General features: G+C 46.6%; 1 protein-coding gene across 4 annotated transcripts; it reads right to left on the bottom strand.

Moving 5' to 3' along the window:
* Positions 1-326: 326 nt before the first annotated feature.
* LOC105562671 (sex-lethal homolog) lies at positions 327-26,927 on the bottom strand. Of its 4 annotated transcripts, XR_001008986.1 has the most exons (7): positions 26,199-26,927; positions 16,147-16,534; positions 15,887-16,062; positions 15,482-15,595; positions 14,607-14,767; positions 4,640-5,122; positions 327-4,424 (listed from the first exon to the last, which is right to left on the bottom strand). XR_001008986.1 is itself a non-coding variant. In XM_012013682.1 (6 exons), the coding sequence occupies exons 2-6, from the start codon at positions 16,375-16,377 to the stop codon at positions 4,812-4,814; spliced, it is 993 nt and encodes a 330-aa protein (XP_011869072.1). In that variant the 5' UTR covers positions 16,378-16,534; positions 26,199-26,927; the 3' UTR covers positions 327-4,811. The 4 variants fall into 4 exon arrangements, 3 of the variants coding, with proteins under 3 accessions (XP_011869072.1, XP_011869074.1, XP_011869073.1); XM_012013682.1 differs by having other exon boundaries at positions 327-5,122; XM_012013684.1 differs by lacking the exon at positions 26,199-26,927 and adding an exon at positions 18,130-18,394 and having other exon boundaries at positions 327-5,122.
* Positions 26,928-27,218: the final 291 nt, after the last annotated feature.

The raw sequence follows: 27,218 nt of genomic DNA, 5'->3' as shown, positions 1-27,218 counted from the left end.
AGATGAAACCAAGTATATATCGTAGGACATTTTAATTGCAGAAACACTTTTATACCTGTCGCACATCGGAAAGCATTCGACAATCGGTCCTTCTTTGTTCTCTTGTAAAGCACGATAAGCATCCCTTTCACTGAATTATTAACATCGCATGAGACAACGATTTGTAACATCCGATCGTGCATATTATTAATAAAATATTTTCCTCGTTTTTCGATATTCCCGCAATCTTCCCCTCAGAGATACGAACTTAAATTTAATCGCAGTACCTCCGGTACAAGTCGTATTTCTACGGTAAGTTTCGTAAAATATCGTTATAAGAAATCCTCTTCGCAGCGGACAGTAGTTTATTAAAGTTTTTTGTTGTTTCTGGTACACATCCATTGGTGCGACATCACAATTCATGTAAATGTGTTAATAATTGTTCCTCGTCAATGTTATTTCGATATTTATTACGATCTTTTCTTATGTACGAACTTATACATTTGTGGAAATGTGTATGTTGCTTGAAATACGCAACGAATGTCGGTATCGTGTCACTTACACGATTCGGCTGTACTTGTTACGAAACTTTTTCAATTGTAAATCAAGCACATCGCCGTATTTCGCCATTTAGTTTCTTGTTAACGTAGTGGTTACTCTCAGCAATTACACAAACCTCGACGATTTATACATACATTGCAGAATGATAATTATATTAACGTGATAAATAAATTATACTACTTAGCCTGCAGATCGATTTCTATAGTTATACATTGCCTATTTTTAGTGACGATGTTAAAATAATATTATAATTATAATAATAAGAAAGATGTAATTATTATAATAATAATTATGTTCAGGTAACTTTAAAAACATTACTAAATCGTATCTAATATAAAAGCAACGGTGTGATTTAATTAATGAACGATTTGCTTATGAGATGGTTGTCAGTTAAGATCTGCGCATTATTCTATAGCGTAACGTTAACTTAGTGTTCCATGAATAGAGAAATCGGTTCTACTTTTATTTCTTTATTGCTTCAGATTTTATCTCCGTTGCACTTGGACGTAAAATAACGGTCCTATTCCTTCCCACCTCTCTAAGATGACCGACTCTATTTCTCATTTACTCCTCTTTGTACAAATCACAGATTTCTTTATAGACAATCGGTGCGCTGTCCTTGGAACCTGTCGCACAGGTTCGGAGACAAGTACAGCTCCGTTATTTCTCCTCCCTTTTTTTCTGTTTTATCTAAAAATATCGACGCACGACTCCGACGTACACGCTTAAAATCTGTCCCCTATAAAAAGTCAGTCTCATCGTCTAGAAGGTCGCGACAGTGTCTTAGTCTCCCTATGAGGTTTATGTACACCACTGACGGCGAGGATAACGATGGTGATCAATTTGTTTAAAATCGAGCGCTTCTCGAGATTCACCGACGCTAAGCTTCTACGCTAATCAACAAGACCTTAAGTACACGCAACATATAAAATTTTGATATCGACTCTTTGCGTATAAAAAATATTAATAAAAATTATATTAATTAATAGAAACTTGAGACACTTGCTTAACGATCAATCAACAAAAGCTAAATATATAGTTGCTAATCGTATTTATTCCAAGTAGTTTACGGCTTTACATAAATATCTTTTTTCATGTATTACGCGTCTTTCTCACTCACACACATGCACACACACACACACACTCTCTCTCTCTCTCTCTCTCTCTCTCTCTTTCACTCTCTCCAGCAACACATTTACGAACCTCGTAAAAACGCTATCAAAGCGTCGGATAAAATTCAATATAACGTGCGACGTGTGCCGAAGGTGCGTCCACAGGACTGCGAAAGAATACGCGATTTCGTCCTAATACTGCTCTCAAATATTAAAATAAATTACATTCACCCTGTTCTTCCGCGCGGCACATGTTTAAAATTCTCTTAATCTAAATTAACTACGGCACACGTTCGGATCACGTGTTCTCGGCGTCGTAACGAACTAAAACGATTTTGGAATTCGATCGCAGATCGTAATAAACATGCCTTTTCGGAAGATCCAATACCTAAATAGAAGCGGCCACGAACGAAAGACGAATCCGAGAATTAAGAAAATATTGTTTTCAACACGAATGAAAAATCACACGGAAAATATAAATATTATATATCGTTTAAAATTATAATAATTTATAATAATTTAATATAATCAGCATTCCTTACTAAAGTAATACTTTTTAGTGTTAATTTTGGCGACTCGTTTGTATGCCTAGCTCCTTAACATGTAAGATTATCTATGATTCGTTTGCGGATATTGGATTTTTCCGAAAGAATCTTTTGCCACAGGCGTTCTATCTGATTAGAAAAAGGAAAGAAAAAAAAAGAAATCGTATCTCACAAATATACAGATTTTTATTCGCCGCAGGATACCACTGATATCCAGTGCCGCGTTAAACGGGAAACTGTTGCCCCGTGTCCGTCGACTCCGCCCTCCCAAATGCGACCTACGATAAAACTCTGTCTTATGATTAAATGTCACGTAGTCTCAAGAATTAGAACTTAAATGAAAATGAAATTTGCAACACATAGAATTGTTAGCCTTTTGCACAACGCGGTCTATCTGAATCCCTCAACCCTTCATGGTCGTGAGTTCACCGGTAGGGAAATTGTTAACACACCTTGTACCATATTGTCTAGTGATATAAGCCGAACACTGATGAACTGGAACCAATGTTCGAGCGACCGTGAAACTGCTAGAGCAACGTTTGACCAATCAAGTGTTGATTACAAGTTGAATTTAATATTGTAAAATATTAATTTGGTATCTCACGTTTAATCATAGTTCGTGAATAAGTCAGGGTGTGTACGTAATTTGCGTTTAAAATTATCAATACCAACGTATCGAAGTAAGGTTGGAGAAACGAGACTGCTAATTATCTCTAGTATTAGGTAACAATGTAAATTCCTTATAAGCTTCACGGTCGCGCACGAGGTAAATGGAATTAAAATAAAACCGGATGGACAATTGGAATCGCGGATAGCAACGATTTATTTCGAAAATAATTCCGATCGAAGTTCATTCTTTTCTCCGTTATTTACGGGCATTCGGTTAATATTTGAAACAATAAAGATTTTCAAGTCATTATTGTTTTAAATAGATACTTGATTCCCTGATCGAGATTATTTCCGAACATATCCAACGTGTGCAATTGATAAAACTGATTAAGGATGCATGGCATCCCGAGTTCAATAGAATTACAACTACCCAGTTTTGCCATGTAGCTATCGCGAAAATGCGAGATAATCCACGGGAAAAGGTCCACAAGCTCGATCTTAACATCAATGTCGATAAAAATATCAATTGTAAAATATGCTTAGCATAATCTTTAAACGGTAAACAACGCTCTCCATTAACAAACGATAAAAACAGTCTTTTGCAGAGCGTGTAACAACACCATTACTCTTCTCGACATCAATAAAATTCTTCTCGACATTGATATTAACATCGAGCTACACCCTCTCGTATGTCACCCTGTAAATAGGAAGCCGGTCTAACCCGGGTGTATCCGACCTACCTCCCAGCTCTCTCGGCTACTCTACAAGCGAGCAAACTCACGAGCTTTTTATTTCGAACGACACGAGAAGAGAACTAATAACGTGAATCTTCCTTCCCGAGCTTCATTAAAAATCCACCCATGAATCCTGATACATTGCGGAAGGGAGGGATTTTGTCTTTCAGGATGACAAAATCCTTCCCCTCTCATCTTTTGCCCTTGTCCACTGTTCCAACTAAAATTCGCGAAGCATCTGAGCTCGGTCCGCGGTACGGGGTACATACACATCCTTCGTAGTGCAATCTCGTCACGACATTATCTACTTCGCGTATCCTATTCACTTGAGAATATCCCCACCTGTTTAACTTTAAATAGTTCTCGCAAAATGTGTGTCAAAAATTGTCGATCGAGGGGAGGGAAAAAACGGCGAGCTAAACCACGAAGCCTAGCATTCGAGGCGAGACCCCGAGTCCTGCCTCGCTGAAAGTTCGCGAGGTGTAAACGCGAATAATGTAGACCGCCTTTTTATTTCGAATGACACGAGAAGAGGACTGATAACATGAATCTTCCTTTCCAAGTTTTATTAAAAATCCACCCATGAATCCTGACACATGGTGATTTTGTCTTGCGGGATGACAAAATTCCTCCTATCATATTTTGTGCCCTTGTCCACTGTTTCAACTAAAATTCGCGGGGCATCTGGGCTCGGTCTGCGGTAGTAAAAAGGTACACGTCCCTCGTAGTGCAATCTCGCATTACCTACTTCACGTATCCTATTTACTTGAGAATCTCCCCAACTGTCTAACTTTAAACAGTTCTCGTAAAATGTGTGTCCCCATTGATCTGTATATTCGTTTGCACGATGTGTACTCCGGCACACATCGTGCAAACGAATATACCTAATATCGTAAGATCATACAATAAGGTTCTCAGTGAGAAATTATTGTCAATCGATGTCGAATCGGCGTCAAGTGTTAAGTGTTTTTCGTATTTGAACCCCATCCTGGACTCTTGGCCCCGCGATCGCGCGGTAAACGGCCGGCGTTACTGCGTAATCTACATGCAAGGGTGGATATTAGGTACATTCGTTTGCACGAGGTGTGCCGGAGTACACAGATCAATGGGGACACACATTTTGCGAGAACCGCTTAAAGTTGGACAGGTGGGGAGATTCTGAAATGAATAGGACTTCAGCCAGCGACTAACGTCGTGGTGAATGTACGCGCATCTTCGCTGTCACTGTTATCATTATCGTCACTGTCATTGTCGTCGTCGCAGCGCTATGGTCACCAGAAGTGCGATTGCACGTAACCGCCACCGCCGCCTCCCATGCCGATTGGATTAAACCGATGCGGGTGTATCTTCTCCATCCGCATGGCACCCGGACCGCCACCGCCGCCGCCGCCGCCTCCGCCACCACCACCGCCGCCGCCCCCTAGGAAGCTGCCGCTGTGAGGTCCACCGCCGCGCGGTCCGAAACCACCCGCTCGGTTCAACATCCCCGGACCACCGCTACCGCCGATACCCATGCCCATTCCAGGTGGACCCCCGATGCTCCGAGCCCGTCCGCCGCTGCCGATCCCGAGTCCACTCCCTCCTGGAAAATTGAGGATGACTAAGATGAAAGCGGGCGGTTACAACAGTTTCCGAAAGACGAGTCTCGATTCTGACGCTCCTCCTTCATTGTTTTTTTTTCTTTGCTAACGCGATTCGGCATTTTTTAAACGGAATACGTAAGTTTTATTCTTCATTTATTTGTTAATAAAAAACTTATATTTTAATACATATGTTACGATAATAAATATGTAAATTTACTTGTACGTGTGTGACATTTAAATATAATAGATTTTAATTTAATTATAATTCGTGGTCTAACAACAAGATTCGAAGTGTTCTCTCGACATTTGTTTTCCTCAAAGACGTCTTTTCGCGATATTATAATCGTTTTAAAAAATAGCACATTTTCTTTCAAGATACGCATTTCTGACACTTACATTTTCAACATTGGATTTCTCGGGAGATGTTCAGAGAGGCGAAGGAGGAGCGTATTTTAGAGAAAGAGGGTGGCGCGAATGACTTAGACTTGGTATATGTCGGTTTCTAGTGTTTTAATCAAATTTAATGAGCGACCGCGTTGAGGAAACTCGCGATTGCGGCAACGAGAATAGGAAAGATATAAGATATCGATTAGAAGATCCCCGGGGGATAGTTTCATTCTTGAAACGTCAGTCCTCCGGAGCGTTACTTTTTGTCCTGATGATTTTCTCATTCTCGCGAAGGAAAACTTCGTCGTACTTCAACTCCGATTGTCAAGAGTATAAAAAACTCCACCGAGATCGGGGGGGCGGGAGGAGGAGGCGAAAAAGACATTCGCGAGGCGCGCAATGCTTGCAATCTGATTTTCAACACTTAATTTTAATTAGCGTAAATCCCCGCGGGAAACGAATTTGTACAAAAGTATCACAGAGAGCCCATTATTTCTGTGTCGTGTGCGTGTGTGATATAGTTTATTTTTCTCTTTCGCGATCATTGAATTCGTCGAGTGTCTGGATTGTGCTTAAGATCGATTTAACGTCGCGCGAGGGGATCCCATTGATTGTAACATCATCAGCACAAAAAGCGGCGGTCGATACAATAATTTACATTTAATGCTCAATACGTTTAAATACAAATATCCGTACAACGAGATACGAACATTGATCTGTAACTGTAACTATAATTGTGTCATAGTTTTCCGTGTATTTCTATCTATCGTGTATGTGTGTACTTCATCGCTGTCTGTACGTGTGTCGCATTTTTGTAAACATTGATGTTAACGAGACACTAGACTCGCCTAACGACGATAACTTTCGCTAATTCAGAAATTTGCGTAGACTATATGTGTATATATATATATATATTTTTGTATTTTTATGTCATAACGAACAAGAGAAAAATACGATGAATATATCATCGAGAATGTCGCGGGTGTTCTCAAACGAGGCCGAAGAAGCCGAATTTTCTCCTCTCCGAAACTTTAGGGTATCCCCCAAACTGTCGCACTTTTCTACGGCCAGACACAATTTGCAACGTTTAACAACTGTCTAATTGACAAGAAATTGATAATTATTTCTCACAAAATAAAAATTTGTGATAAATTAAGACTCGCGTGCAACTTTGCGCACACGAGTTAACGAGATTATATACTTTATAGTCTATCATAATGGGACGTAAACGTCTCTTTGAGATTTTTCGATCGCGTAAAATGTAAATTACGAAAATATTCAACGTTGGAAATTTAACAAGCTTTCAAATCGCACGGCGCGGAATGATTTCTTTTACAAATTCGTTATCTTGCAGCCAAGAGAAATGCGAGAATTTTATGAACACCCCCGGCGTATTGTTTACTAACTTAGCCACAATCAATATCGTGCATCAACTGAGACATTACGAAGAAGCCATGTGTCCAATGTATTAGTACGCTGTCAGTTTTCGAACGTAACTATACCGGTGTATTGTACAGCCATATCGAAATCAATTTATATCGGCATTAAAAATCAGATCGGAAGAGAGGAAGAGAAGCTTCGCTAATCCGCTTGTTTCGTCGGTATACTTTTTTTTCTTTTTGCAATTCTCGTTAGTATTTTCTTATCCTTATCACAGCCATCGTTAGCACTACTGGACTTCGGGATTAACCATTTCGCACATTCTTCGATCCGTTAGACCTTACAATTTACTACTTAATAGTTTAAAGTTAAACCTAGTTACAATCGCATCTTCCGCTTACGACGCCAAGTCGAGCTCGCATTTCAAGTATCAGGTCGTTTTAGATTGAAAGGGAGAACCAATTTCAATATTGTAATACAATTTTTGTCGCCACGCTCGCAAATTTGGGACCATTCAGATTGATAAACTTTCACATTTGATATCAAATAATTACCTGAAGATACATCGGTGTTTAATAATTAATTTTTACATATCTCGTCGACAGATTTTTTAATTAAATCTAATATCTTTACCGATTGAATTATCCACCACATTTGTGCCAATCTCGACGTTTAAGATCTTCAATACGGAATTGTCCGCGAAACGAAGGAACGACAAAGGTTTCTCTCATGGCGCATGGAAAGATGCCTTATATTAATCTGTCTACCTTACTGATGAAGTTTTCAACGTTTAATCGATCTTCTTATCATCTAGCAGCGATCGTGCTGTGCAACATATTGCGTGTCGGTTCGTCGACCAATCGATCGTCGAAGATCCCTTAAATTATACGCAAACCCCAGGTATTCTTCATGACAAATGTCAAAAAATTCCGATTAATCAAACGTTTCAAATATCGAAAGGAAGAGAGAGAATCAGAATCATTATTTAAATTAAATTATTTAAATTAAAACGAGAGAGAGAGAGAAAGAGAGAGAGAGAGAATGCCAATGCGAGTGTGTTTCACACAAAGCTTCTGCAACGTTGAAACAAACTCTCTACACAAGAAGAAAATAAAAGGAAAAGTATTGAAGCTACTTGAAACGACACACGGTTTTTTTTTATTTTAAACTAGATTACTGCGCCGCGCAAACTATCCGCGAACGCGTATTGGCGTTTAAAAATGTAGTCCATCGGCTCGCAACTCGCCGACGATCGATCGGTCAGTAACCGAAGCGGGTCAAACGCCGGCGCATTCGCAATATTAAATTCCTAAAAGTTCCGACATCGCGAGGTTCGCCCTTGCGCGAAGCAGCGTCTAAATATCTTACGTTGAGCAAGGTGGATCGTGTCCTCGAACGCGTTACGCAATTGGGGTTTCAAGCCCCTAACTGGTAACGTCATCAGCGACCTTCGGGCGTTCATATAGTCCTCTTTATTGACTTCCTAATTAGCATGCCCGTCGGGTATACCTCAATCGAGATTTGCGAGACGTTTTTACGCGGTCTTGGCTTCGATCTTCTCCAAGTCCCCCCGAGAAGAAAAAGTTACGATTATTACGCATAATTCTACAATTATCGCGTGTCAAGTATCCGCGTGTGCGCCAGTTAGGGATGAGAACGAGTCTCCCGCCTGCAAACGCGATCTACGACAAGACAGAAGAAACTGGGGCGCGATCAGACACGAGGGACGAACGATTTACTGCTCGTACAATGAAATCATAATATAAAGAGCGTCGAAGATGACTCGGACTTGGGTCGCATCCGTGACAGAATCGGACCGCAGTTCTAGGCAGTGTCTGCTAACTACTTTTGCAGTCGTTCGTCAAGTAGCTTTACTGCTTAACGCATGGCATTGCAATGATAACAAAAAATTTTATTTCATAAGTGTACAACGATCGAAGACTATATATCGATATTCTTATTATTGTAAGGACATCTTATTTTACACGCGCGGAGACGCGCTATCAGCAATCGTATTGGCGAAAAGTTACCCGTATTGTCGTTGCGCCCCGAGCGTGATCGCATTCCACTTCCTTCTGTCGCACGCAACTGGCAAGATGCGATAAATCCACGGAGGATGGACGATTGTCAGGGTCGAAGGACATACACGTTAAGCTTATCACACAATGGGAAAGCACAGGCAACAGGAATGAGGAATAGGAACCTATGTGATGCCAAGACACAATGATTCGTTGGCAATAGGAGTGCTGTCCAGTCATCTGCTTTTTGAGACCACGTGCCTGTCACAGAGTCTCAACTGTGATTGGTCAGGTAGGTCAGGTACAGGGAATAGAGAACAGAAATCCAACGCATCGGAAATTCTGTTCCTATTGCCTATTCCATATTCCATTGTGCGTCGATACACGGTTTCTGAATAAGTTGGAATTTAGTTATTACTGTTGCCTGTGTTATTCCCTATTCCTGTTGCCCTGTGCTTTTCTATTGCGTGATAGGCTTTACTCCTAGTTTTCAGGATCCACCTCTCGCCGGCGCCCTCGCCGCCGGGTCGGTCGTTTAAACTTTAAAGCGTCGTTCACGATTCGGGGGGAGGGGGGGGGGACGAAAAAGTCTAACAGCGAGAATCGTTAAAGAGTCCGCGAGATTCTATTCTACAAAAATCGAGCAATATCTCGTCTATCTCTCAATATTGTATCGTTAATTAGCTAACTATTGGTTAACCGCCAGATGCATTCGGTGGCGGTGGCTCCTCGCGGCGCATCACGGGCCGATGCGAACAAACGGAGGGCCGTGTGGCTTCGCCCGTTGATATCCGTTTGCGTCCGGCGACTGATATATTGATAGCACGAATGCCAGAAAAGTCGATTTAGCTACTTGTAACTCCTCGATGTTGATTTGAATATCTTTCCACGACCTCCTTCATCTTGTCAGATCATCATTGTCTAAAGTCTAATCCAACAGCGTACTCTTCGCGTCCAGAAATATTCCATTTTGTACAAGCAAGTCAAAACGCTTCGAAACTTTGTCGACAACGTACGATTGTACAGTGTACAATTTATCAACTTGCACAAATTTTTTGAACGTTTTTATTGGCTACAAAACAGAATGTTTCTAGACGCAAAGAGCACATTGTGGACTAGGCTTAAATAAGAGCATCAACGTGCCGATCTTTTTACGAGGAAGACTCTTCTTTCTTAATAAATATCTGTTTCCGCATCTTTCCTCCGTGTTAAAAAAAACCCGTCTTTATTTTGAAACACAGCATTCTATAGCTAAATCGACTGTCATACTACTGCTTTACTCGTTTCGCCTTTTCCGTCCGAGACCGCCACCGAGAACATAGTCGGATTCTTTCTCGAGGAAGCATGCGCGCGTACGTGATATTTTTCCTTGGCTATCGAATAAACTTTAGAAAGATATCGACCCCTACTGAGAGAAACAATGTTTATTGATTAGTCACTCGATCTGCGAATTTCACTAAGGACCGTAGCGGCTATACGTGACTACAAGATCTGCCGCGCGTGTCATTTGCTTCTTCATACGTTGAGAATTAACACTATCTACGTAGCAGACAATTTGAGAAGTCTATTCTCGGATTTCGTTATTCTCTAGATCGTTGAGATGTCAATCTCGACGGATTGATTATTCTTTTGTATTACGCGCAACGTTCTACGAACAATCGCTGTTGTCTAAATCCAAAATGGACATCCCACAGGAAACACGCCGTCGAAGTCTATTTCCAGTCTGCGCGTTAATTATATCGATCTTCGCAGTATACGATGACGATTCTACCGTGGTGTTTCGGGACAACGAAAGTCGCAAAGACTTAATGTTACGAAACAGACTTATATACACTGTAATAACTCGTAGACTCGTCGAATAACTGCGATTAATTTTACGATCGTTGAGCAAAAATCATATTGCGGTATTTGGTGTACAAGTGTCCCTCGGATGCAATCGCTGCCCGAGTTATTTCGAGGACCTCTTTATTTGACTTTCGTCTCACACAGTCGCGTCTCTCTTCCAAATTTCCTGCCGTACAAGCGCCAAAGATCGTTGGCTGAGACTTCCAATTTGAAAATTATTTTCTAAAACTTGACAAACTGACGCCTCTCTAAAGTAAGCATAACTCTCCGTCCGCCACAAAGTACAAAGTAAATCGAGTCCTGCCGAAACGAGACTGACGAAATGGTCGCGTTTATAGTCTACTCCACGCTCCTTGTATATATTTTACATATCACATTTCCGTTGGAATACACGCGGTGCACCTCGACACTTTCGCCAACGTCAACTTAAACGCTAAATGATCGAGACTCAACGCGAAAATTACCTCCTAATTGTATATAAAGACGCCGTAACGTAGAATCAATGCAATTTATACGATTAACAAACGATGCGGCGAGCGCAATTGATATCTTTAACAAACAATTCGCTATCTAGGGCTGGATTCACACCTGGGCAGAAAAGCGGAGCGCCGTAAAGCAGAAGAAGCCAATCAGAAGTCACGCTAGTAGCCGAAAGTTCATGCTTTCTACCAGGGTAGAGTGTTGCTGCTTCACTACCGGAGTTCTGATTGGCGTTCGCTTCTCTACCAGGGTGGTGAATCCAGCCTAAAACCGTTGGGAAGCCGCCGGGCGGAGAAACGTTCCTCGCGCGATCACAGCTCGTTGGAGCACGAAGGCGGGGCCTTCGTTTCATTACAATTGCAAGGACGGCCGCGTGTGCGTATATAATATATATAACATTCGGAACGTTCAACAGCACGGCGGCGACAACAATAACAACAACGTCCCTCGCCCTTTCAGTACAGGTAATGAGCATAGCGCTGATATTTATTCCTCGTCGGGTACAGACGCTCTCCTTCACGAGTCACGAGGCATGCATAGAAATGAAAACGTCATTGATTATTTCATATAAGTTCCATGGTTGTTGTTTTTTTTTTTTGGCGCGTTACAACGGCTCGATAAGGACACAGCATCATGCACTTGGATTCCTTACTAAAGCATAAGATCGCAATCAAATCACAGCCAAGTCGCTAGAGACAAATCGCGCGTCTTTTCGCGAGCGTGCGAGCTTTCGTATCCTCCTGGTTTACGAGTTAACGTCTAAACGAGAAGAGCCAATTGGGGAAAATTAATCTGCAAACTGAAAAGCATCCGTCCTCTCTTGAGAGGACTTAAGCACCGATTGTTCCCGTTTTCCCTCAAACGGTTCACAACATAACGATCGAAAACGCTCGACAGTACACAAATCGCCCTCGCTTTGGATTCGCTTAAAATTAAACAGGACTGGAATTGAATTACCAGTGGAAGACAGAACATACACATGTGTGTGAAAACAAAAATATATATTTCGGACACTATATATAGGAAATAATATGGATATATATATGTAAATAAATATATGTATTATTTAACAAAATTGTATCGTACGGAAACTTAAACAACGCCTTAGTCGCGCTAAAGCACAAACAGCATCAGCCATATGGAACATGATATTTAATATCGGCGGACGCGAAGCTACTGTGTGCTCGATATAACATTGTACACGGGCAACGGTAGTACCTTTTAACAACAAAGTGTCAAGCAAAAAATACGATAGCAGCAGAGCTAGGAAAATAAATTAACAGAAGATAGCGAATCGTAAGTAATCCAGCTAACCAGCATCCAAACTCAAAAGTTTCTATCAACGGCACGTTCCCCCCCCCCTGCTTTTTTCCGTTTTTTTTTCTATGCGGCAACGGGGTGTGTCTCCCGGTGTGTAAGGTGTTTATGTACCGCAAACGCCGCGTGTCACTGACTGACTAGCCCGTGACGCGTGTGTACATAATAGTACCACGCGTACCTCTCGTCACCAGATCACAGACAAGACTCTTCTGTCACAAACACCGCGTTCTTGTCCGCTCGATCGTACGGTCAAGAGCCCTTTAAGCGGCTTTTTCTCTTTTTTTTCTTTCTCTCTCTCTCTCTCTCTCTCTCCCTCTCATTTTCGCCCCGGTAACCGCCCGAGCGTAGGCGGAGTCTTTTCTTTCACATCGGATCATGCGCGCGACTTCGAAAAAGTAGAAATAAAAGAGAAAACTGAGAGAAAACGTATTTGTGTGTGTGTGTGAAAAGGAGTAAAGAAACGCGGGGAACCGTGTCTCCAGTCGTCCGGCGCGGCGAGAGATCTTTCTCACCGCGTCTTAATGTGTGGTCGTGTGTAACGTGTCAGAATATAAACACCTTTTCGGTTCTCTGTGCACACAAAAGGTGCCTAGTGCGTCAACAAGTCGTGGTGGCCTGATTTAGATGCAGCCATTTTATCTGACAAAATATTTCAACGTTAGACAATCAGTATGACAAGAGAAAAAAATATATACATAATATTTAACATATATCTATGAATAGCGACCTATGCAGTCGGACAGGGTGTCCAGTAAACTCAATGAAAAAAATTCCCCGACTTTATCAGGTTTCTCCAGGAGCCGGAGTTAATTTTTCCCTGACCGTTTGGCGTAACTTTTTTTTTCAAGATGCGTAATTTGCGTACATGGTAAATCAAGTGGATGTTAAATGACGCAGTCCTTGAAATATTTTTCTCGGGAAACGAAAGTCCGGAATTTAAAGAGGTGAAAGTTGAAATTAAAGCAATTATACCATCTATGTGCAATACATCGTGTAATAGGAACGAACGTATCATTACAAACCATTCGAACCATTTGTGATATCGTACGTAATCATATACAATGCTTTCGTTTCGCTTAGCTGCATTTTGTTTGCAACTAGATAGTAGCTTACTTAGATACTGTTTAGCAATTCATCCTTTTTTTTAATAGTTTTGGCTCAGTTGAACACATTGAAATAAAACACGACAACGAAAATATCAATTACCGACCACGCTTATAAGCAAATTGAAGTTTAGCGAAACAGAAAATTGGTGTACTGAGAGCCAAAGAAAGGTTTATCTTCTAAAAACTTCAAATTATTCCAGATAAATAAAATCTCCTGAATTTTCCCTCACATTTCCAGTTTTCTAAAATTCCTTGACAATTCCCGGTTTCCCTGACCACTGGACACCCTGTCAAACTGTCAATGCTGATACGCACGCGGCAAAATTAAAAGAGTTTCATCCGAGACGGAGGAAAAATGCTGAATGTGTGACGCAAGACATCTTGAAACGCGGCGATACGACATATAGTAATACGTGTATGTGTGTGTGTGTCGCGGTAAGAAGCATTGCGCCATATAAAAATAATCTACACTAGCAAATCTGAGAAATGTATCGAGATACGAGAAGAATCGAATACACGCTCCATCAGGAATCGTATTCGACATATCAGGCAAATAGAATGAAATATATATATATATATATAATAATCTTTCGATCAAACGAAACAATTGTAACATCGAGTGCTCTCCTATATAGACTAGGCATATTACAACAATCGTAATAAAGATGCAAATGATATAAACTAATATATACATATGCGTATATTTTAACCGTGTATTTCAGTTAACACATACGCATGTATTTGTTTAGCATAGAAGCCAAAAATGCAAGCTCCGCTAGGCAGTGGCGATCTGACTGACTTTGTGTTTCCACTTGTTTGAGAAAGCGCTGAATTCCAACAGGAACAATGCGCGCATTAGAGACTCACTTGATATATCGATTACCACTGCCAAGCTGCGAGATAAGGTCTATTAATGCAGCGATCTCGCAAGGTATAAAATTACTTACCACGGCTTTGGTTGTATCCCGCCTGCCAGCCTGCGTAATACGCCGCCTTTTGTTTTCCGTGTTCCTCCGCGATTTTTACGCTAAGCGGCTCTGATCCACCCTCCGGTATTGTACCGTTAAGTTGCGCGATAGCCTCCTGAGCTTCTTCCCTCTTATCGAATCTATATCGGGGCAAAACGAGGATAAGGAACGTTTCAGTGCGGTCGCGTTTACAAAATTGCGTGGACGTGCTTATAAAAGGCAACAAACTCCAAGTGCGTGACGATACGCGTTGATGTAAGGAACTCGCAGGGATTCTAAAAATATTCTGCAGGAGCGTTAACTTCTGTCATCTATTTTCGCTCGCCTTTTTCTAGGCTCGGCAAAATCTGCCACGGGACAGCCGACGGGGGGGCACAGTTTAGCGAGATTCTCAGCTGTTGGCATAGATTGCAACAGCTATTTCCAACAACCCATTTCCCACACAATCCCGCTATCCCTAGGTTTATTCATGTTTCGCGGTTATCTGGGCCAGACTAAAGGGAGCGTATCAGAATTGTGCAATTGAAACCAGGAGCTGTACAAAAATACTTTGGCAGGAAACTTTTGCAAAACAAATAACGCACGCGTGGACACACGCATAACCGTCGTTGTGCAACGATATAGTATGATTACCGCGAGCAGCTGTTTTGAATTTGTTCCAATCTGCAATACCGGCGCGTTATTTATACGCTCGGCGAAAATGTGCAAGTGTCATAAATTGATATATTCGTTAAAACCGCCGAGGCTACCGTGCCATTACGTCCCGTGCGCGCACGGTACTCACAAGCTGCTCGTCGATACAGGAAAGATGCAAGAATCACGAGATTAATCGTGGAAACTAATCGCCCGCTTACCTAACAAACGCTACTCCTCTCGGCAAACCGGTCAGTTTATCCCTCAGTATGTTCTTCTGCACAATGTTGCCGTATTTACTGAAAAGTTCGTCTATCTGGCTCTCCGTTATATTTCTGCAAATATAAATGGTGTCTTTCAGTATACACAATACTTTCCGTACTTATCGGGATCAGTCGGGACGCCGGAGAGAGCTTAGCGATAGAGAAATTGCCGGACAGGCAAGAGATTTTAATTCCCGGCCTTGTCGTCTCAAATGTGACGAATTGGAAAAATACTTTCTACTGCGAAACAAGAGACACGAGAAGTAACGGTGGAACAAAACGAAAACGTAAATTTGAAGAGACGCGACTAAATGAATTGCGCGGTACGTGCGGGAGACGAAGATCGAAAGGAGAAGCAATTACCGTGGTAAATTCGTAACGTAAAGATTCGTCTCCTTAATTTCTTCACCAGAAGGCCGAGCGAACGAGACCTTGAGACGTTTATTTTGCACCTGAAGCCCATTCAGCGTGCTTATCGCCGTCGCCGCGTCCTCGGCTTTCGCGTAGTTGACAAAACCGAAGCCGTAGCTGTAGCCAGTCTGAAAAACGGCGAAACGCAAGATTAAAATCTCACAGGGACGCGCCATCCGTACGAGATCGCGTGTAGCAGTCACGTGGCTTGCCTTGTAGTCCTTCATGACCCGACAAGATTCGACCGGGCCGATCGTGACGAACAGGCTGTAGAGCTCCTTCTCGTTCATGTTTTGCGGTAGGTAATTGATAATCAGATTCGTTCGCGGCTCCTCGTTGCCCTTGATCTGCTGCGGCTGCGACGGCGGCTGCTGGAACTGAGATGACGGCGGCGGCTGCTGCTGCTGCTGCTGCTGCTGCTGCTGGTCACGCTGGTCAGTCATTTTGCGGCACTGCTGCTGCAGATCACCTCCCGACGACGACGACGGCGCTGCCTGATACGACGCGACGATCTGATTCTGCTGTTGCTGTTGACGTTGCTGCTGCGCGACCGAGTCCGCCGCCAGCAGCTGCCGCTGCGGCTCCTGTTGCGTACTCCAACTGGTGCCGCCCCGAGAAACGACCATCGACGGGAGGATCATCGGCAAATACAAAAAATATAAACAAATTCATTACTACGTCTTCCGCGTGGGACAACGCCGCCGCCACGCACGTGGGCCAGCCTGGGCCCCCAAATGCTCTCATCTTTCTCACTCCCTCTCTCGCTCTCGCTTTCTCTCTAAGCAGTCTCAAAATAAATAGAAAATAAAGGTGCAACATATGTATTGATGCCAGACCTGTGTGTGAGAAACAAACAAAGGCAAGTAAGGACAAAAAACAGAATCAGACGGCGGGCGAAAATCAAAGATGCAAAGTGTGTGTGTATGCGGCAAGAGGGAGGGGGTGAGCGTAACTAACGAACGCCGGGCAAAATTTTTCTTTTTTTTTTGGGAACGCGCGGGCGGCGAAATCAAACGCTGCGGAAGTGTCGATACCGAGAGGGAACGCTGCTTATTCGATACGCGGGGGGGGAATCTAATGTCCGGAGCGTGTCGGAGGTCGCGGATTACGCGATCGCGCGCCAGCGAGAGAGAAAGAGGCCGAATACCGTGCAACGACACCGCGATATCGAATTTCATTGAGCGGTTCCCTCTCCCGCTCCCGCTCTCTCCCCCGGGCGGGAACTCGCGCGTCGACGAGAGACGGGAGTCACGCGCGTTCGTTTCATTCACGCGCCGAGAGACGCGCGCGGGCGGGCGGACGCGGAGAAAAGAAATTTCCGCGTACCGCCTGCGTGTTTACGAGGCGCGTTCTCCAATCGTAATCGTCGTCATCGTCGTCGCTCCAGCGGGCGACGAGCGCCGGCCGCCCGCGACGTCCTCCTTCTCGCGTCAACAAAAGCGAGCGGGGCGAAGAATAAAAACAGAAATGGGGAAAAGGCAGGCGGGAGGACGAAGGGCGTGGAGGGCAAGGTGCGAGGGAGAGGGGGAGTTTCCAAGTCCTCGAGGAGCGTAACCTTTTGGCCTTATTTTGAAGAGGCCCGGGAAAGAGCGCGAGCTGTCTGGGCCCCGGCGGATTCGTGAATCGACCAAGCTGTCAGAGCGTGGAGGGAGCAAGAGGGGAACGGAGCGGAAGGTACGAGAGAGAAAGAGAAAGAGAGAGAGAGAGGAGAGAGAGAGAGAAGAGAGAAGAGAAGAGAGAGAGAGGCAGATATGACACAGGCGTGCCGAGGTGGGAGGAGGAAGCGAGAGAGAGAGAGAGAGACGCACGCGCTTAACAGAGGAAACGGGATGCAGCGGGAGCGACGGTGGAGGGAGGGAGGGAGGGCTGGTTTCGCGTACGTGTGTGCGCTGGTGTGTGTCGTGTCCGATTCTTACGTCGGTCGCATACGTACCCGAGTGTGGTCACGAGCGGAGTAAAATCGACGGTTGGCGCGGGCGTGCGAACAACCACCGCCGTTGCCGTGGGGACGCGCACTCGCTCGCTCGCTCGTTCTCTCTCTCTCTCTCTTCCTTTCGCGCCGCGTTCCGCGCCGCTAATGCGCACCGACGGCGGGGCAATTATGTAAGCGCGCGTACCGTCGGCATCGCATCCGTCGTGTTACTAGCCGCCGCGCACTGCAGCCCGCGATTATGCGCTACACAATAATCTGGTACCTCACTTCACTCCGCCGGCCCGAGCGTGTGCCGTGGAACGGACATGGGACGGCGGTGGTCTCCCCGGTGGAGAACAACGTGGTTTTTTTATTAATTTTAACGTTGCATCGTGCACGGCGCGTAATCCGCCGCGACGCCGCTCGCTGCGCTCCGCCCCGCCCCGCCCCGCCACGCTCTGCTCCGCTCCGTTCCGCCGGGCTCCAGCGGCGCCCGGAACTCGACCGCGCGATTTTCTCCGGCGGAGAGGAGGGGTGGAGAGAGAGGAGGGGGGGAGAGAGAGAAAGGAGTGCAGCGCGCACGCGCGGGAGCGGCACCGGGAGAGCGCGAGGACTGGCGGATGCAGCACGACCGACACACCGGCACGCGAACGCGAAGACTGAGCTCGAGTCCCTGAGTCCCTGACCTGACCTGTCCTGTCCTGGTGCGTCTGTCTCTCTCTCTCTCTCTCCGTCGGCGCGACACCCTCTCGCGGCGCGCTGCCCCACTACTACAAACCCCGTAGCCGCTGCGATGCGCCGCGTGACGGAACGCGGCGTGCGCGGCGACGCAGGTCCCGCCTAAATAGCGAATTCGGTCACTCGCCTGCCCTACCTTATTCCCGCACACCGACGCGTGCAACCCCCCCCCCCCCCGAGCACCGCGAGTTAGCTTCGCGTCTCGCCGCCACCCCGATACGGATTTCAATCTCGGCGCTTCATTCACCTCGCATCTCCCTCCGACTCGCTGGGAGAAGAGAGGCGAGTTGAAACGAGATCGGAGCGCGATTATGCAGAGGTGGACGTTGGATTCTGGACTCGTAAGTTGCTTTCTTTTTTGCTACATTTTAATAACAGTTGGAAATTGATGGCAAGTTCATGCGTTACGTCGTGCACCTCTTTGCGACACTGAGCTAATAAACGCAAGGGAATTAAGATCACGAGACACGGCAGTGTCTCGCGCCAAGTAGAAGCGCAGCTAGAACCGCGCGCGCGCGCGCGCGCGAGTTACATATTACAGCAAAGCGAAGTGAGGCACCGCATTGTTGTGTATCACATAACACATTATTTTGCATACCATATTCATATTGTTGCTCCACAAGTACGGGCTTGATAATAAGAACCCGAGGCTTTTTATCATTATCAGTGTTTCAGGTTTTGTACAGGTTATCGTTGCACATTTTACCATTGGCACAGATTTTACACATTAAAAACAATTAATTTTCTTCATCGGTTCATATTTAAAAAAAAAGACGTAAAATAATCCTCCCTGCGGCTTATCTGAGGGAGTAGTACAAAGGGCCGCAAGTAGGCGAATTATCTTCAGAAGGAGCATCGCGGGTGAGTCACAAGTAGGATCATCCCTGGGTGTAGAACGAATGTAAGGATCTACGGTCGTAGAAGAGCCTATGTATCCCTCTCACTCGCAGGAGTTTGACGGACTCTTAAGGCTGGTCTACAATACATGGAGTAAGCTGGAGTAGGCTTCAGCTCTTAGGCTTACTCTCGGTGAATCAAAATGCCATCAATCAGTGTTACAATAATTTTAAAAATCATGCCCGTATTTCAGCTTCCTTACACCAAAAGCTAGAAGTTAGGGCTCCCCCTTACTCCTTACTCCACGCCTTACTCCACGTATTGTAGACCACGCATTAGTCCCAGTCTACAATAGAGATTTAAGCCCTAAGCCTTAAGAAATTGACTAATCACAGTCGCGCATTCTACTCATACTTGACCGTGATTGGCCAATTTCTTAAAGCTTAGGGCTTAAATCATCTATTGTAGACTGGGACTTATGGCCAGTCGCTAGGCCTCTCTGGGTCAACGCGTGCTAGGGTGTTTCTGATCCTTACGCCCGGTCACACCCAGGGTCGATCCTACTTGTGACTCCCCCCGATGCCCCTTCCACGATCGTAGAAGAGTGAGACGGCCGGTCTCTGATTACACCCTCTGATTACAGAGTGTCTACGCCGACCGATAAAACGTCGATGGGCGCTGATGTCGGAGCGGAATCGCGGGCGTTTTTATCGCTCAAAGGCGGACGTATCGCGCTTCCCGCGCTCTGATACCGGATTCGTCACACTTGTTGACTGAAATTGGTGGCTACTACTTGCGGACGAAACGTTTTCAAGAGGCCACGGAGGCCAGTCTCGAAAATTCCTCGTCCGACTTTTTCCCCGCAACCGACTCAAATAGCCCCTGCCCTGTCCTAGTGCATCTCGATGGTGAAACGCAAACGGGCGTCGAGAGGCTCTCTGGCGCGTTTCCCCCGATTTTCGAATCGTCTGCCAATTTATTGCCACGTCCCGGATAATCTCGCGAAATTGGGTCGGTCTTTAAAACGCTCGCGTTGCACCTGGAAAGGGGGACGTTGCATTTACGAGCAACGGTGAGCGCCTAGACATATCTATTTTGCTTTACAGTCGCGAGATACGCTTTTCGCATAGTGTAACTAAGCAGGTCTACTCACTCTCGGCCTCGTTGATTTTTCCGGTCCCGTATACGTGGTACTTTGCCATATTCCGCTACCGGAGCAGGATCCAACTTCGCTCATGGATCTACCCGAACAATGTCGGAGACCAAATTGCTGGATCATGCTCGGGTAAATCACCCTGGCCTTTTCATATTATACTATGTTTTTCGCGGGACACCGTGGACACGTGTACGCTAGGAATCGCTGATGCCTTCCCGTATGAATTAGGCACATGTATATTTTCCACGTACGTATACACAAAATGTACTTGAAGGTGTACAAATTCATGCGGAAAGGCATCAGTGACTCCTAGTGTACATAGGCACGAGTTCTCGAGCGTTGGATCGATCGGCCCCGCGTGACGTACCGATATTTAAAGGTCGCGAAGGACAGAAGGCACGTCGATCGCGGGGCGACGTAGATCGCGATAAAGCGCTAATCGCCCGAACGTGACCGACCGCGGAGGGTTTCATAGATCCGAGAATACTCCGGGCCCCTTGTAGTGTCACCAACAGGTTAAATAGTAATAGGTAGCTTTTTGATTTACCTCTATTCTGTTTTACCTTAAAATTTTATAGGGTTCAAGTTTTTGAATTTGGCGTCTCCACCGAAGCGCTCAGCCCAACCCGATTCTGACCCGATTCTATTCCCGACTTTGATCCTCGGTGGAAACGTAGCCTGTGACTTACGTCTTGCCGAGCGGTGAACCAAAATTGTGTATATCGATGCCCAGTGGGCATTACTTTATCTTGTTTCATTTTTATAATGCACTGACAGGGCTATTACACAAACTAATGCTCCAATAATGCCCAGCAATACCACAAATCTGTACACCCCAGTGCCCTCCGCAGTTTGCCCTCGTGTCTCGCTGTGAACGTTACATCGCTTTGTGTTCCGATCGTTGAACTGAAAAATCTAAGCCTAAGGCATGCGAGACAATTCGGAGGTCACTGAACCTCCCTCGCCTCGTGGGGAAAGAAAAGAGCGTCTATCGAAAACTAACGTATACCTGAAAGCGGTCTTCCAGAAGGGAACGACGTACATCGCAGGCTCGAATGCGCCGTCGCCCGACGAGCCGTCGGCGAGCCGGGGGATGATGGCGCGAGTCTCCTCGTTGCGAACGTGAGCTCTCGCAGGACGCCAAGGACGGCATCCGCCGTCTCGCGACTGTCGTTTCTCTCATCCGCCTCGCGTGTTCTGTTTCGGCCCGCGAGAGATCGGTTGCGCGCTCGCGTCTCGAACGGCTGACTGCGATCTTGCCACCCACGGCACGCGTACGCGTACACTAAAGAACCTTGTTTTTTTTTTCTTCAATAGAACCACAAATTCATAGACACAACCCCCGGGATACAGTGATTATTAGTTCTGTTATTTTAGCGTTTTATTTTAGAAAGTTATGTAAAATTGAAATGTCTTCACAACTAGACAGAAGCCCTTTTTTTTCAAGAGAGCCACGTTGAAATCCATAGACATGGTTCTCGGTGTACAGTAATTAATAGCTTCATGTTTGAAAACTGCATAAAAGTGAAATGTCTTCATTTCGAGTTCTTTTGTGTCACAAAAGCCCAACGCAACGTGCGTGTGCCGTTTACACGTGTATTGTCGAAATTTTTTGGCAAGCCAGAACTTGCTCGCGAACCGTTTCAGGAAATTTCTAGGCCCGGTATCCATAGTCAAATCTTATGTTTACGATCTTAAGATCTCTTAATCTAGTAATAGTCGTTGGTCAGAAGTCGGAGCTACATGTCAACCCTTTTTCTTCCCGGGTGAGAGAAGAGGGACCGACATACCGTTTTGACTTCTGACTACCGTGGACCTTAAGATCATCTTTAGATCCGTAGCCAATGCTCCGGGGGGGAAAAAAACAGTTAGCAATCCATTTTGGGGCCCGCAATTAGTAATCGATTTATTTGAATCGTTCGCAACTCCACTCTGGGAAACATTTTTACCGTATTTTTTTTGTAGCTAGGCAACTTAACATCTCGGTTAGTGCCTCCCAAGTGAAAGTTATTTTCGCGTCGCTGAATATCGACAGCGGAATGTTTCATACAGCATCTCGGGACAGGACTTTAAGACGGTCTCGAGTACAGGATGCAACTACGAGTACCGGTCCTGGTGTACGCGGCGCGAAGGGAAGTCCCTCAGAGAGTGCCGACCGACCGCGTCCTCGTTAATTAATTTAACATATCGCGCGATATTTCCACGTTCGTTCGCGAGCGCCGAGCTGTCAGGGGCACAGCCCAGCTCGTCACGACGCCACGAATCCAAACACCGATGCGCACGGCACACGAGCGTGCGTCACTTGACTCGCCGCGGCGCCGAGAGGCGTGCGAGTACGCCGGTGTTTTTTTCCCCCTTCGTTGTATCGAATTACCTTCGCGGAGGAGATCCGCACGCCGAATCCATCTTCCGTCAGTCCCGCTCGTCGCGCTCGCCTTCGTCCGAGGGCAGCAACTGGCCGCGGGGCCCGGGCCGGTGCGGGATCGCCGCGGAAAACGCCGCGTGATAATCGGAAAATGCAAATGACGAGCGGCGAGAGTCACGGCACGCTCGCGGTTGCCACGAGCGACGGTATATCGCCTCCGTCGCAGACTGTCGCCGACGGCGGGACTGGCCGCGGAACGGAAATTGGATTCCGCTCACCGCGAGCGCGGACGGCTCTCGTATTTCCCAGCTTGGGAACGAGGAGTTCGCGATCATCGGCGCGCGCGAGAGGCGATGAATAAAAAGAATAAAAACCTCGGGAACCGCGCGCGCAGCGATTGGTCACGCGAATGACACGCAGGTGACCGTTGCGAGCGCCGAAGAGCCATTGTTTAACGTTCCTTGTGGATCGGCGTAACAAGCGAGCTCGAAAGAATTTCTCGGCGACGATTGAAACGGGGTTCCGTGTACGGAATTTTCCTTAGAAATTTTGCCCCTGGAAATCGTGCGATCTTGGGACCACGCGGCATCTCGAAGAATTTTACGAGAGGTTTTTGAAATGTCACCGTACGCTCCACTAGTAAAATGCTTGGTAACATTTCAAAGAACTAAGAAGATTCTTGCTAGTAAAATGTATGGTCAAACTCGAACAAACTCTCATGAAGTTCTTCAAAATGCCACGTTGTCCCACGATTACGCGGCTTTCAGGGTGAATTTTAAAAGAAAGTCCTCTCCGCGTAGCTACGGTACCGAAATTTACTTTTATCCAATGTGAAGATTAATATTTAGCCATGAAGCCTAAGCTCTCCAGAAGGTATCGCTAGAATGTCGCTGCTACAAATTTTGCAGGCCGCAGACGAGCTTCTAACAGATACGCAAAATAGCGAGCAACTTTTCGTCGCGACACTTGCAGCGAACTCGGTTGCCTGCACACTTAGGCTTGTTTACAGTCAATTCTTACATTTGAGAAATGTCTTGAATATTTCTTGAAATATTTCACAGCCAGTAAAATGATCTGCATCCACGCGGATCATTGTTTGGCCGAATACTCTTTGAGCGTGTACCAAAGTTAAGTATAAAAATTGACTATAAACTGGCCTTGGTGCGCACCAGCGCGAGCAATCGAATTCGCTATTAGAAATCTACCTGCGTAAGATATTTTCGAGGGGGAAACCGCTGACCAAAATCTTGTATGTACACCAATGTCCACTGGGCATTACTTTATCTTATTATCTTATTTTATCTTTGCCCAGTAATGCCGCAAATCTGTACGCCACAATGCCCTCCGCGATTTCCCCCTCGGATATCTTCTTTAGCAATTGCGAATGATTCAAGAATCGAGTCTCGGAAGCGGGACAGAGAAAGAATCATCTCGCAATTCGGGAATCGCCTCGGAGTTCGGGGGAGATTTCTCTGCCCGAGATTCTCCGGGAACGAGCACGAGGTGAGCCGTGGCGAACGGGCGGCCCCGCGGGGGACACGTGCGAGGTCTCACGCGTCGCGCGCGATCGCTCGCCCGTAAATCTCGCGTTCGACGTCGCGATTTATGTAATGCGACCTAAAAATAGACGTGCAAGTCCACTCCTCTCGAGGTGTTATTATTAACAGGTTGATCGCCACGCGACTCTGGGAGCGGAATTTTTATCATCTCGGTCGCATAATAGTAAAGCGTCGAGTGGCATCTACACGGTCTGTCCAGAAAGTATCGGGACTGGGCTAGAAAAAATCAGTGGCAAGGGTAGGGTGGGTCTTCATGGGCAGGGACGTTGGTGGGGGATGCCAGGTATACGACGCGGGCCGGCCCGGTGGCCAGTGCGAATCTTCGCAGAGCGTGGATCACGCCCGGGGTGAGCAGTTGTTTCGTGGTCCAGGGATCAAGATGCAGCGCACGGAACTGAAAAAAAAATCTGGTGAGTCGCTTGTCTTTTGGACTCTGATCGACGTCTTGGTGTTTCGTTTCACCCCGAAACTCGATCGCATACCGCTGTCCAATCGTGCGCTGCATCTTGATTCCCGACGACACCAGGAAACAGCTGCTCACTCCGGGCGTGATCCACACTCTGCGAAGACCCAGAGACGACTGAGCCGGGTCGCGTCGCACACCTGACATCCCCAACCAACGTCCCTGCTCATGGAGATCACCCTCCACCCCTTTCTGTCGGCTAGAAAAACTCAGTCCCGATACTTTTTGGGCAGACCGTGCATATCTATATTATTAAAAAACCTTATGTGTAAATTAGAATTACTACTCGTTACTTAATTGTTCACGTTATTAAAAAGTTGCTATACGATGGCATTCATATTATAATTATATTTAAAAAATGTCTCTCTCCCCGCGAGACACGACACGCTCGCGACTAATTATCCGCGACGCTCCGCGTTGCGCGAACCCCGGGGTAAGCCGTCGCCGTGTGACGCGGCGTGAAATCGGGTTGCCTGACTCCTCTTTCCACGGCGCGGCAGGGGCTCCATTCTCGTATTCGTTCAAAGGCGAAACGTATACGAGAGCTCCGGGGGTCAATTCTATATCTTGCACCATAGCGAAAACGCCGAAACCGAGCGGCCTCGTCTCCTTTTTGAAAGGACTTTAGAAACTCACTCAGGATCAGTTTCACAAACGTCGGTTAACTGCTAACCGAAAGGTTAATTGATTACCCCAGTCTCTTCTTGGATAAAAAGACAGAGAGTTAACGGTACTCCGGTTAGCAGTTAACCGAAGGTTGGATCGATTCTCTGTTCTCTTCTCAGAGAACAAGATGGAAAAAGATAGGGAGTTGACTGAACTCTGGTGAAACAGTTAACAGACGTGCGCGAAATTGGCCCTTGGCGTCCCTCGCTACGGCGAGAGACACAGAACTGACCACTTGCTCTTGCGGAAAAGCCGCGCGTTAACTTGGTCGTTCTCCTTCGAACGAATCCAAGAACCGAGCCGCCCGGAGACGACGCGCCGAAGAGCGAGACCCGAGCGATCCTCCGGGCGCTCGCGCCTCGATCGATAAGATTCACTCTCGACGCGGCCGCCGCCGACGGCGCGGCGAGGGGGCCCCGCAAAAATATCGGCCGTCCCGCGACCTGGTTTCGCCGCGTTGATGGGCTGAACGCGCGGGATCTGCCAACCGGCGGGAGAGGAGGGAAGGGGAGGGGACGAGCGCGGGAAGAGGGAAAGAGCGAACTCGCGCGGGTTCTCACGGACTTACCCGCCCTTGGAACTTCACGTGCTGGTACGCGCGCCAATTCCCGAAGCACTTATGTGCCTCGATCCGTGGAGACGCATAGTATCGACTCTGGCCAGCCGCAGCGCGAACGATTCCCGGTCCTCACGACGTTGCCTCTTGACCGCCACTGCGGCGCATTCCACGGCTGCGGGAGCGCACACGAAGAACCGACGTTCGGATCGCGCGCGCACATACACACACATGCGCGGGGGGAAGGGAGGGTGGGAGGAAGGAAGGGAGGGCGTTCACCAGCCCGATCGCGTCCCGCGACGACGAAACGATGCCGGGACTGCCGGGAGTCGGTCCCCGTTTCAGCCGAGAGCCCGCCGAGATCGTCGCGGACGTCGATACGCCAACCGGCGGCGCTGTCGGAACGTAAAAAGGAGGGAAAGAACGCGCGACCGGAGGCGCGAAGTTGGCGGCGGATCGATCGCGCGGGTTAATCAGGTTATCCCTCGCGGGTCTTTTCGCGAGATCGTCAGACACGCGGCCGATCGGGAAAACGCGCACTTTCCCGCGTCCCCTCGTTGATCGCGCCGAGACGCGAGACGCCAGAGCACGACGAGAGCCGCCGCGACTTGAACCCGACGAGTAACCGCCGTCGCTCGCGCTGCGAAATTATGCACTGCAATCGGACGCCATGATGTCGCGAAGGTTAGAATCAAGGAACGTATACCTCGAGGGAGGGGGGTTCCGCGGGACAGATTCGACGAGGGTAAAGAGCATGAGACAGTGTCGCTTTTTTTCATAAAATTCGTTATTATTGTGCCAATAAATATAAATCAGGGCTGGATATGTAGCGGAGCTTGAGAGCAGGGCTGCGTCGAGGCCGTTATCTCCTTATCTCCTGTATCGTCGGCGCGACGAGATCCTTGAGAACCGCTGCGTCGGGATATACACTCATACAGTACGAATACGCGCGAGGGATTGGATGCACGGAGAAACCGGGCGCGGCTCCGTTTCACTCGTGAAAGACAAGACAAGACAACATCAAAAATTGAT

The sequence above is a fragment of the Vollenhovia emeryi genome, unplaced genomic scaffold (assembly GCF_000949405.1).
Source record: "Vollenhovia emeryi isolate VEMERY1.0 unplaced genomic scaffold, V.emery_V1.0 DF939185.1, whole genome shotgun sequence".
NCBI classification, from domain to species: domain Eukaryota; kingdom Metazoa; phylum Arthropoda; class Insecta; order Hymenoptera; family Formicidae; genus Vollenhovia; species Vollenhovia emeryi.
This window is presented reverse-complemented; position numbering and strand designations above follow the sequence as displayed.

Excerpts from the sequence above, each read along its gene's own strand:
- LOC105562671 (XM_012013682.1), bottom strand. The coding sequence starts at position 16,377 with ATGACTGACCAGCGTGACCAGCAGCAGCAGCAGCAGCAGCAGCAGCAG. Across the intron at positions 15,596-15,886 it reads TACGTTACGAATTTACCACG|AAATATAACGGAGAGCCAGA; the intron begins GTAATTGCTTCT and ends TTATATTTGCAG. Across the intron at positions 5,123-14,606 it reads GGGATACAACCAAAGCCGTG|GAGGGAGTGGACTCGGGATC; the intron begins GTAAGTAATTTT and ends TCAATTTTCCAG.